Below are 12,748 nucleotides of genomic sequence, written 5' to 3' on the forward strand. Positions count from 1 at the left end.
GAGCCTCATGACCAAGCAGCTGCATCCGAGCATTACATCATCAAGTGCAATGCAAGCGTTGGATGCAGTGGTGTAAACATGCCGCCACTATGCTCTAGAGCAGTGGAGTGACGGATCACACTTTTCCCATCTGGCAGTCTGATGGAGGAGAAACGTACTGGTCTGACCCCACTGTGCCAAGTGTAAAGCTTGGTGGAGGGGGGATTATGGTGTGGGGCTGTTTTTAGTTAAAAGTTTTAATCCTTCAACATATCAAGACATTTTGGACAATTTCACGCTCCCATCGAAATGCATAGGAGCAAATCCTACAATAGCCAAATTTACACTGGCAATATTTATGGCTGGACAATGTTGTTGTTTAGGTAAGTTTACAGAATCAGCTGCTATATGACTTAAAAAAGCAAAGCAATCAGTGCACTGCTCCAGACAAAAGCATTTGTTGTCTGCATTTCTAGTTTGTCCTGACATCTCTCAGATTGATAGTGTTGTCTCAATTATGTGCAGGCAGTTAATTAAATAATTGGAGTCTGTCACACTCAGTCACTTTGTTGTGCTTCTAAGCTCGAGCAGAGCAATGCATGGAAAAACAAACAGACACAAAGTGGCATGGAGGGATGTGGTGGGTGTGCTGGGAACAGGAAGCTGTTCCCTTTGGCCCCTCTATTGTTCTCTAATCATGCTGCAGCTATTTATGTAGCGTCCCTGTGACTGGTGCTGTCGAAGAGCTCAGCTCTTTTTCTACACACTTGCTCCAGATTTATAAAAAATTAGCTATTAACTTTGGGTTAACCAGAAACTCTTCAAGATAAACACAGTTTTTAATAATTTAGAGTTGATAATTTAACTGTGATGTCCCTGCTGCCAGAAAATTACACCACAACACAATACTTATTTTACCTGCAGGCTGAAAGCACTTCCAGCTGCTTCATATATAATTTATATTTTCCTTAATTTAGGGGCAGATGATGCTGTAGTGGTGGCCTGTAGTTGATGCCTTTGCCAGTGTCAGGATGGTTTTCGGCTTTTCTTCCCATTAATGTATCATGTAGATGATAATAAGTACTGAATATGTCACCATTTTTTTTAAGTAGATGTATTTCTCAAAGGTACTATTGAAATTAAACTCTCACCACACGTCAGTAATAACTCATCCAATCCAATCACATCCAAAGAAATCAAACAGCAGATGTCCATAAAGTTATTTGTAACAGCGCATTAATTATAGTTTTCTTGTAAACATGTACCTGCTGATTCCAGCTCCTTCTGTAGCTCTCCACACGTGTTCCTTGGCTCTTGGACGACTCTTCTTATAATTCCTTTAACTCCTCTGTCTGAAATCTCGCAGGGAGCGACTGGTCCCAGCCAGTTCATGGTGAAATGACCCCCCCGCCCCCGATCGCTAAGCACCCTTAGACGTTACATTTGTGCTAATTGCTGCATGTTTGTTGTTATCGAAGCTCTGCGTGTGTTGCAAGTGGCTCTAGTAACGTTTAAATGATTTTAAACTGACGGATTATTATCCAGACAGTCGTCTCAGGTGACATCAGCCACTGTTAAGCACACAAAAGATAATTCACTCCTGTTTTCTTCCTGTTTAATCAGCTGCTTCTTTTTCTCTCCTTTAGGTTTCCAGCCTCCTTTCATCCCTGACAGTCCTTGTGGATTGTAGGACCACCCCCGTCACTTCCTCCTACCTGGACATACAAGTGGCAGCATCTTGGCTTCATCTTTATCCTTCCTCCTGCGTCTTTTTTGCCCCTGTCCCACCTCCATGGTTCTCTTTTTATAATGTGCGGCTGGATGACTTTCAACCTTTCAACCTTTCAAACAAACTCTAATTCTTAAGCAAGAGGCTGCTGTACTGTTGGCACTTAAGTGTGTGTTAAAATGGACTGGTGTCACATGACAGGATATAAATGACTGCTTACAGAAGCTTCAGCCACCAACACTTTACGTTCTTCTCAATGATAGCTTGTGGAAACTGCAAACTCTCAAGTGCCTTGTCCTAAATGTTGCCCCCGAGCAGAAGATTTCTTTCAGTGGAAATATGATCCAAGCAGTTCCCTTTACTTTATACTGCAGTTGCACTGCTCCAAATATTCAGTTCTGATGAAGAGTTGCCTCCACCTCTTCTTCCCTTTTCTCCTGTAAGGTCGCTGGTCTTATCTCTTGCTATTCATACTCTGATTTCATCGTTTCCACTTCCTTATTCGTTTTCTTTTTTTAGTCCATTTGTTTTGTCACCACCGTTCGCCTTTCTGTTGCATCTGCTGTCCTTCCCCCTCGCCCCTGTCCATAGACACCCCCCCCCCCCCCCCCACCACCACCACCATCATCATCATCACCATCTTCACCTTTACATCCCACACTCACCACTACCAGCACCACTAGCTAATCACCTAACCCCCTAACTTCTCATCCCCTCCCTTCACCTCTCTCTACTGTTACCATGGCAACAGCTGCCACTGCCTCTTCATCATCCTCATCATCACCTAGTGGCAGTGCCAGGGAACACCTGCTGGCGGTGCGTCGACGCACTCCACATACCCGACCCTACACGATCGGGCCTGACAGCGTCTGCAGCTTGTCAGTGCAGGAACCAATCGGAGCCTCGGCCTCGGCCTCCTCTACAATGTCATCAGGGAATCAGCCAGAAACAGGACTGGGGCTTCAGCGGGCCAATAGTGACACAGACCTGGTGACTTCAGAAAGTCGGTCATCGCTCACAGCTTCTACATACCAGGTGACTCTGGGTCACAGCCACCTGGTGATCTCCTGGGACATAAAGGAGGAAGTGGATGCAACTGACTGGATCGGCTTATACCACATTGGTGAGAAACTGGAAAACAAATTTAATTACTACTTTATCAGCAGTTACTCTGCATAAATCTCTTATTTGTTACTCGTGAACTAGTAGAACAAAGCTGAAGTTAGCTTAGTATCAATCCAAGGTAACCTCATAGAGCTGGGCCGTAGGTACAGAACAAGATGGTGGGCGTTTCTCTGGCATGACACAGGTAGCTGGTACCTGTGACAACATGCCAGATTGATTTCATGGATTACTTTTGAAAGATTTAATAGACAAAAGCTTCTTAATTTTTAATCAGATGCTCCCCGTTCTGTTGGGAAAAATTACAACAGCTTTTAATGACTTTAGCACATTATTATTGCTTTTTATACTTATTACACTTTTATACTTTTACTTTACTAATTATTAACAATTCTTTTTGTATTTTTGTGAATATGTAGACAGCTCGCTTTCTTAAATGGGACAGCAGATGACTGTGTTGTGGTTTTGGCACAATGATCCAAGTTTCTCAGGATGTTTCCAAACCTTTGGTGTTCGGCCCTTTTAAATGTAACTCGGGCTCGTTTTACTCGTGGTGTGGTTCATTTGTGCAGAGTCTAACACAGTAATCACACTCAGGACCACAACCTACAGTTACAAACAGTGGAGGTGATACCTGTTGAATCCGTTTGAATGTTTTGTATCATAGCTTGGTACGGTAATCTGTTCTTAACCAGTAAGACCAAACCTGGTAATCTGGTTAAAGTGGCTGGTAAGATTTCAGCAGTATCTGCTTCTTTGTGCAGCAAGAAACAGAATAAACAGTAGCAGAGCCTACAAATCGACCTCCAGTGATCGACTGGTGTAAATGTCTAACGGATCAGAAACGCACTGTCTAGAAGGTCAGTCAGCCTGGACACTATTCATCATCTGATTAGGAGCATGCTCTGCTGCTGTCAGGCATGCATCAAAGCATGTGGTGGCCATACAAAGTGCCATTTTGGGTTGTTGCAGTTCCATTTCTGAAAAATGGACTAGTCTGCCACATTATTTTTTCACTACTTTTTCAGGCGTTCTGTGGGTACATTTTTCATTTCAAGACGTTGGACTCTTGTTGCTGGCACATTTCTCAGGGTGTACTCTGCCTCTCACCCTGTGGTAGCTGGGATAGGTTCATGCACCTACTGTGAGCTGGATAAGGATACGGGGAAGAGAATGGATGGATGGAGATCAGATGTGTTTTCCAAAGTGTTCCTATATTTATTTATTTACATAATACATACATATACTTAGGGATTATTAAGGTATTCGGATTATTTGACAAGTATATCTTTCAAACTAAAACATTTTTTTTAAGCTCAAACATATGAACAACACATTTAGATTTGCATAAAACACTTTAAAAAATAATAAATATTGTTTATACTTTACTTTCAAAGCTTGCTTAATCTTTGTTTATCTTTATCATAATTACATTTTTTATTACAAGCTGTTACAAGTTCTGAATTTCTATTGGATTCTTGAAATGTTCTTCCTTCTGCAGCTCTACAGTAACAGTGTTTGTTTAGACTGTGCATTCAGTCTGCTGTACTTTTGTAATGATAGGTAATTTATCTTAGTTGCACTATTTTCTACAACTTTGTCCATCAATATCATGGGATATATCATAGTTTCAATTGCAAAATTACACCAGTTTAAAGTCGATGACAGTGCAACAGAAACAAGAATTGCTACCCTGGATGCTTCCTTCTTCTTCAGTGTCTTATTACGACGTGGGGTAAGTGGGCGGTCGATATCGGGCTCCTTTTATATTCCTTTTGGGTAAGTTGGAATATCAGTGGGGTTTTTCGGCTCTTCTGTTCAGTCGAGTCTCAAATTTGGGCGTCATATTTGACAGTTCAGTCATTCTCCAAATCAACTCTGGATTTTGGACTGCGACATGATGCTGCGACAAGACTTTTAACTGGCACTAACAAGAGATTGCATATTGCCTTTTGGCTTCTCTTCATTGTTTGCTGATAAATGTTAAAATTTTAGTTTTAAGTTTTAGGGCTGTACGTGGTGAAGCTCCCCAGTAAAACTCTGAGCTGTTGAAACCTCATGCTTGGTTGGTACAAGGTTCAAAACGCGCCAGGTTTGGGCTTTTCAGGCACCAAGGCTATACAGTTCTCTTCAGTTGTCTTTAAGTTGTACAGACTCCATTGACTCTTTTAAAAAGCAGCTGAAGACACTTCTATACAGACAACAATTCATTTGTTGTTTTATGTTTTAATTAATCTGAGTTTTTTTCATTTTATTGTGAAGACTTTGTGACATTTATCTGTGAAAAGTGCTATATGAATACATTTATTTTTAACAGTGGTCAAATGTCAAACAGGTGTGTTTACTTAGAAAAAATAAAATCATGCTAATGCTGAGTGACCACTGTACCCCGTATACACCATGTCGAAAATGTGGTTTGCAAGGTTAACTTCAGCCTTTTTCCAGCGATGCCATGAAAACAACGGGAAGATTTCTTCCCTTTTGCGTCCAGTCGGTCTTGGTCTCATCTAAGGGTCTTCTCCCCAGCATCGCCTTTGTGAAGTCAGTCATGTCCATTTACATTTTCTTTGTCAAGTTTGTGTCTTGGTCTGGATCTCATTGTTTATGCTTCCTGTTCCTGCCTCATTAGCTTGATTCCATTCTGCTGTCTTTTCCCATGTGTCTCCACTTTTCCTAATCACCTCCTTGTGTATGTATTGTCTCTTCTCAGAACATCAGTCATCTTCTCCTTGGGTCTGCCAGCTTTAGTATTACTGTTTTCCTAGTGTTATTTCCCACTATTGGCTTTTGTTCCATCTCTTTCTATTGTGTTTTCTATTATTCTCTCTGGCCAAAATAAATGCCTCGCCTTGTGTTTAACCACCCCTGCATGTGAGTGTGCATTTTGCTTCTTTACTCCATGTGTGTGTCTGCACATCTTAGAATAGAATAGACGTTTATTGTCATTGTACATGTACGATGTGCATGGAATAAAAATGTAAATAGTAGGACAGCACGGATACAAAGCAGGATGAAGGCACACATTAGAGGGCAGGTTGCAAAGTGCTTGAAAGTAGTGCATTGGACCTGGTCTGAGTATAGAGTCTGTGTGTGAGTGACCTGAGGGTTACTCAGACCATGGCTCAGATTGGTGGGTGGGGTGTGTTTGAGGCTGGAGTGGGACCTCATTGACCTGAGGTGCCGACCAGAGGGCAGTGAGTCAAGTGGTGGGCAAGGTGCAAGGGGTCGCCTGTGATTGTCCTGGTTTCTTGAGACAGGATGAACTGGCAGTAGCCTCAGGGGTGGCAGAGGCCAGCCGTTCTCCATTTATAATGAGAGGGGAGTCCATAAGTTATGTTTTAAATTCTCTACCTCCGCCCTGTATGCTGTCTCATCTCCGTCAGAAATTAGCCCAACCATAGTGGGCTAATTTCATCGTCAAATGTGCGTCATCCAGCAAATATGAGATGGTGAATTTAAGTAAAGTAAGTGAAACTGTGTGCAGATCATAACTCAGTTAGGATGACACTGCTGATTTTGTCCTTTAATATGCTTAAAAATAGGAGCGGGAAAAGGCCAATTCAGAACTTAACTGGGGATCATCAGATTTGGACTAGCAGACGCTGCCTGTAAATAAATGGCTATTATGGATGTTCAGGGCAACCAATTTGTTAGTCAACTTAGTGAGGAAAAAAATGGACTAACCAACTGGTTGAAAGCTAAGAGACACTCAGATATTAAGTTAAATTTGAGAACCGTTTAGTGAAGACTGTCAAAAAATCTAATAATAAAGGCACTTTAAACCGTTTATGACATTCTTCAATAATGAATCATGCTGCTTAACTGTGCAAATTGTGCATTAACAACAATGTTACACACCAGACAGACAATGAAGAAGAAAAACTTAAAATAAACCAATGATATGGAAACATGTTACTACAAAAGATCTTTATGTACTTACATTTGACAAATTCAGAGAATAAGAAGGTAAATACATAAAATGTAAGATATTGAAATAATGTAACAATTAAACAAACAAATAGAAAATTAAGTGTAGTTGTGTGAGTTGTATTTTCACTGTTTAAAAACTTAGTTTTGTGTTCTTCTTGTATCAATAACTGTTGGCATCCTTCTATGTCTGTAAGCATCTGTGCAGAGGTAAAGAACACATTTAGAAATGTATATTTACTTAAACATATTTATGTATATTTACATATAAATGTTTCACAGATGAGAACTGTGTGGCCAATGTGTGGGAATCCAAGAACCGCGGTGTGAACGGCACCCAGAGAGGACAGATTGTGTGGAGACTGGAGCCGGGACCCTATTTTATGGAGCGTGAGTGTCTTGTGTTCTTGTTAATTACAAATGATCCTTTATTTATGTGATGAATACTTCCCGTTAATGCTGCATAGCTTTGTTGAGTTTGGTGATACAAACCTAATGATATGCTGTGGAGGCCAGGCTTCACCGGGGTCTGTGCAGGGCTTGAACAAGTGCATTAAAGTCTCAGTCTCTGTTTCTGAGTTGGAGATGCAAAGGACAACAAGGTTATATCAGTGGGTGATTCCATCTCAGGGCTGGTTTGCATGAAATGTTATGGTACAAAGTTTGAACATATATCGTGGTTACTGTGAAATTTTAGCTTCATGTATTAAATATGTTTCAAGATACATAGATATTCATTTCAGGCCATTTTGTTGCACATTGAAATTTGAGGTGATGTTTATATATGAATATCTCACAAATTATTGAAGGTTCAATTTTCACTGGTCTTTCTTACCATCAAAATAAACTTGAATTAGTAATGTGGGACAGATTTAAAGACCTGGTTTACTCCAGTCTCAAATGATCAAATTTCTATTTGTATTTTAAAAAAATAATTATTTTATTTTAACTTGATACAAAATTTAAACATACAGTATATAATTCCTTATATTTTTATCTTCAAATACTTAGCTTTTAAATAGTTTTTAAAAAGTCATCAACCCACTTCCATGCCATTTTAAAATCTAGCATATTGAAATCTAGAGCCAGTTTCACAACACTAGTAAAACTACAGTGGCTTGCAAAAGTATTCGGCCCCCTTGAACTTTTCCCACATTTTGTCACATTACAGCCACAAACATGAATCAATCTTATTGGAATTCCAGGTGAAAGACCAACACAAAGTGGTGCACACGTGAGAAGTGGAACGAAAATCATACATGATTCCAAACATTTGTTACAAATAAATAACTGCAAAGTGGGGCGTGTGTAATTATTCAGCCCCCTGAGTCAATACTTTGTAGAACCAGCTTTTGCTGCAGTTCCAGCTGCCAGTCTTTTAGGGTCTGTCTCTACCAGCTTTGCACATCTACAGACTGAAATCTTTGCCCATTCTTCTTTGAAACAGCTCCAGCTCAGTCAGATTAGATGGGCAGCGTTTGTGAACAGCAGTTTTCAGATCTTGCTAAAACTTTGAATGTGTCCCCAAGTGCAGTTGCAAAAACCATCAAGTGCTATGGCTCACACGAGGACCGCCTCAGGAAAGGAAAACCAAGAGTCCCCTCTGCTGCTGACGATAAATTCATCCGAGTCACCAGCCTTAGAAATCGCAAGTTAACAGCACCTCAGATTAGAGTCTATTTAAATGCCACACAGAGTTCCAATAGCAGATATACATAATTCAATTCAGTTCAATCCAATTTTATTTATATAGCTCCAAATCACAACAACAGTTGCCTCAAGGCGCTTTATATTGGAAGGTAAACCCTGGAATAATTCAATTCCATATGTGTTCATTCATAGTTTTGATGCCTTCAGTTAGAATCTACAATGAAAATAGTTATGAAAATAAAAAAAAAACATTAAATGAGAAGGTGTTTAACCAGTAGTGTATATGGTGGATTAAATCCTAAAAGTATTTTCAGGAGGTCGCGACAACATCCGTTCTCTTCTGGCATCTGAATAACAATTTCAGCCAGTGCTGTTAGGGATCTTGTCAGAATTGATGGCATTACAAGCAAAGGAAAGTATGGTCAGATTTTGATCTGCAACAGCCAAAGAAGAGCATTGGAATGTCTTTCTCCGAGCCTGGAGAGCTATCTGCGAAGACTGCTTAAAGAAATGACAAAGATGCGTGTCTGAGATTGTTCAGCGTGCTCATACAAAATACTGACTTACATTGAAAATTGTACAGACTTTTTTTTGCTTTACAAACTGTATTTCCAAGTGTGTTTGCATGTCTTTCAATAAATCACTACATTTCCCATTTTTCTAGCAAATTATAAAGAATGGTGAGGGGTAACTCAAGACTTTTGCACAGTGTGTAATATAATGTAGTACCAGATTTATGTTTCAATTTTATTTAAATAAGGTGTTCACTGATTTTGGAATCAATGCTTTCTGTTGTTGGCACATATTTTACCAAGTTACATAACTCTTATGAAAATGTTTTTTAATACATGGAATTATGATCATAAAGGTAGAGTGTTGTGTTTTCTCTCTTCACAGCCGAGACAAAGATCTGCTTTAAATATTATCATGGTATAAGTGGAGCATTAAGAGCAACAACACCTTGTATCACCGTCAAGAATCCTGCAGTACCAGTATGTATAGCTGTCTGTGTGTCCCACCTTCTTTTCTCCCAGTGATTGTTGTGTCCTCTGTCCAGGTGTGGGCCCAAGCAGCTGCGATTTGTCACAAATGTATATGTTTTATATCTGTCAATAAATAAAGGAGTTTAAATCAGCATCACAGTGAGGACAAGCCAAAACTTGACCAAAATACAGGCTTTTACTTGGCCGTCTAATATATCAGACATGAGAAAACCTTTCAAAATAAAAGGCAGCTCAGCTCTACAAACTCCTTAAAACTTAAACGCACTCCTACATCACACTCTGCCGATCTCTTCCATAAAATGAAAGAAAAACACACCAGCTATATTAAAGGAAAACTGAGTTGTTACCGTCCCCCAGAGTGATTGGTTAACCTAGAACTGTGATAGGTCTGTCTCGCACAGGCCTATTGCTGGAACATTTAGAGACAATTCTACTACAGCACGGTGGCACGGTGGTGAGCACTGTTGCCGCACAGCAAGAAGGTCCTGAGTTCAGTTCCACCATCAGGCCGGGGTCTTTCTGTGTGGAGTTTGCATGTTCTCCCCGTGTTTGCGTGGGTTCCCTCCGGATACTCCGGCTTCCTCCCAATTGAGTAATCCAAATTGCCCATAGGTGTGAATGCGGGAGTGAATGGTTGTCTGTCTCTGTGTGTTAGTCCTGCGACAGACTGGCGACCTGTCCAGGGTGTCACTCTCAGTTAGCTCCCCCTCTTTATTGAGGTTACATGAATATGCACAAGTTCATTAACATGGCATCTTACACAGGCATACATGTGAACAAAGAGTACTGTCTGTGTGTATGTGTATGTGTGTGGGGGGGGGGCAAGATGTGACCCCGTGAATGACTCCCCTAGATCTGCTGGGCCTGGAAGTCCAGCAGTTCATCTAAACAAAAGACACTTATACCTAAGCAGACATAGATGCATTTACCGCACCATAAAACAGTAAGAGAAGGTACGACCTCTCTCATGACCTTAGGATGTGTGTGCCAGAACACTCTGGAAGCACACACAGTCTTTGCAGACTACTAAGGATCAGACCTCTATCATTATGCAATCGATTATAAAAATCAAAGTATATATGAGTACATATTTCTAAACATAAATGACAATTCAACATATAAACCTAGTTTTACTGGACCTGTCTTCGGCCTTTGATATGGTGGACCATAACATTTTATTACTAAGACTTGAGCACACTGTGGGTATTAGAGGCACTGCCCTCGACTGGTTCAAATCATACCTCGCTGATAGATCCTTATCAGTTAACTTAGGCACCTTCTCCTCTTCCTCCGCTCTGGTCTGTTGTGGTGTGCCTCAAGGATCAGTTTTAGGCCCTATTCTCTTCTCGTTGTATTTGCTCCCTCTGGGCGCAATCTTTGAAAAATACAACATCGCCTTCCACCGTTACGCCGATGACATACAGATCTATTTTGAACTTACTGACGACCTTGCTGTGTCCCTGCACTACTTTCAAGAATGCATGCGGGAGGTCAAAGAATGGTTCCTGAGTAATTCCCTCGTTTTAAACGATAAGAAGACTGAGACTGTGGTGTTCAACAGTAAAATCCCTTGTGCCCAACTCTGTGCTGCCCTGGGTTCCTTTGCTAGCTCTTCCTGTGACTATGTCAGTAACTTGGGTGCCTTCTGGATAGCTCGCTCAAACTCGATAAGCAAGTGTCTGCTGTAGTGAGATCTAGCTTCCACCAACTGCGCCTTATCTCTAAGGCTAGGCATTATGTTCCGCACGAGGACCTGGAGAAGCTTATTCACGCTTTTGTGACCTCCAGATTGGATTACTATAACTCTTTGTACTACGGTCTTCCCTCTTCTCTTCTTCTTAGACTGCAAACAGTCCAAGATGCAGCAGCCCGCCTCTGGACTGGTGCCAGGAAATTTTGCCATATTACTCCTGTTCTAGCTAGCTTGCATGGGCTGCCCATAAAGTACCGCATTCAATTTAAAATCTTACTCCTTACATTCAAAACTATTAATAAATTAGCGCCAAGTTATCTTAGTGAACTTCTCAAACCACATACTCCTGCTAGAACACTCAGATCTGCCACTCAACTACTTCTGACCCGACCCAGGTCTTGGCTGAAGTCCCGGGGTGACCGTGCGTTTGCTCTGGCTGCCCCGGTACTGTGGAATACCCTTCCTCTCGACCTCCGCGCATCTGATTCCATTGCACTGTTCAAATCACGATTAAAAACCCACTTATTCAATCTTGCCTTTCCCTCTAGTTAATATTTCTTTTATGATTTTATATGATGCACTTTTATGCTCATTTAAATTCTTGTTTGCTCTGTACCTGTTGCTTTCCTGTGTATCAGTGACAGCTACCTGCTTGCATACTTAGTACTTGCTTTGGTCCTATTTCTATTATCCTCCTCCTATTCTCTATGTTACTTGTTAAGCACCTGGGCATACCCTTGGTTTTTAAGTGTGCTTTATAAATAAAGTTTATTATTATTATTATTATTATTAACAAACTGTGTTCCCACCTGTTTCCTATCCCCCCGTTATCTTGTGTTGTCACAGTCTATTCAATGCCACTTTCTTCCGCTGGCTTCCTCCTTGTGATGTGTTTTATTTAGTGTTTTGTAAGAACTCAACAATGAAACTGAAATTTCAGTTTTTGTGTGGTTTTCAAAGTCCTTTATTTTGGGTCAAATTGCCGCCTGACAAAAGAATGTGACCATCATGGCAACTCCCCTCCACTGTGTCCATTTCATGTTTTAGCTAGCTAAAACATGAAATGGACACAGTGGACTGGCCTGTCTGTAACATCCTTTGCCGTGATATTGGGTTGATCATGGACCCAGCCGACTCAGTTATAGTAGAGGACTCTAATAGCCATCTTCACCTGAAAAGGTGAAGCATGACCAGAACAGAAGGTCCAGTACCTACCAGCCAAGCCAGAACAGCAAAAGGTGGACACAGTTATCCAAACCAATACACAAGAATCCGGACTGTCAATAAATATAACCTTGAACTCAGCTTAGAACGTGATCAAAGATGTCTCTGTGTTGCTAGATTCATTTTTTTCCTCAGAAACTGGGAAGACTAGCCAGAGTACCCATCCTAAAGGATGATGCTACCACCCCCATGCTTCACTTTAGGGATTATATTGGCCAGGTGATGAGCAGTGCTCCAGACATGACCCTCAAAGACTTAAATCTTTGTTTCATCTGACTGGAGAATTTTGTTTTGTCATTATCTGATAGGTTGCCTGGCAGGTGCCTTTTGGTAAACTCCATGCAGGCTGTTGTGTGCCTTTTACTGAGGAGTGGCTTTTGTCAGGCCAGACAGGCGTAACTGTTGCAGAAATGGTTGTCT

General features: G+C 41.0%; 1 protein-coding gene across 4 annotated transcripts in view; it reads left to right on the forward strand.

The window, feature by feature from the left end:
* Nucleotides 1-12,748, forward strand: part of hecw2b (HECT, C2 and WW domain containing E3 ubiquitin protein ligase 2b) — a 63,173-nt gene that overhangs the window by 3,776 nt on the left and 46,649 nt on the right. For 2 of the 4 annotated variants that reach the window (XM_040014772.1, XM_040014775.1), the window contains exons 2-4: nt 1,626-2,831; nt 7,040-7,147; nt 9,305-9,399. In XM_040014772.1, the coding sequence (XP_039870706.1) occupies nt 2,450-2,831; nt 7,040-7,147; nt 9,305-9,399 (585 nt within the window). In that variant the 5' untranslated portion in view covers nt 1,626-2,449. Of the gene's footprint in view, nt 1-1,625; nt 2,832-4,243; nt 7,148-9,304; nt 9,400-12,748 lie in introns of those variants that run through there. The other 2 variants (XM_040014773.1, XM_040014776.1) reach the window with 2 other exon arrangements.

The sequence above is a fragment of the Simochromis diagramma genome, unplaced genomic scaffold (assembly GCF_900408965.1).
Source record: "Simochromis diagramma unplaced genomic scaffold, fSimDia1.1 OVJJ01000165.1, whole genome shotgun sequence".
Taxonomy (NCBI): domain Eukaryota; kingdom Metazoa; phylum Chordata; class Actinopteri; order Cichliformes; family Cichlidae; genus Simochromis; species Simochromis diagramma.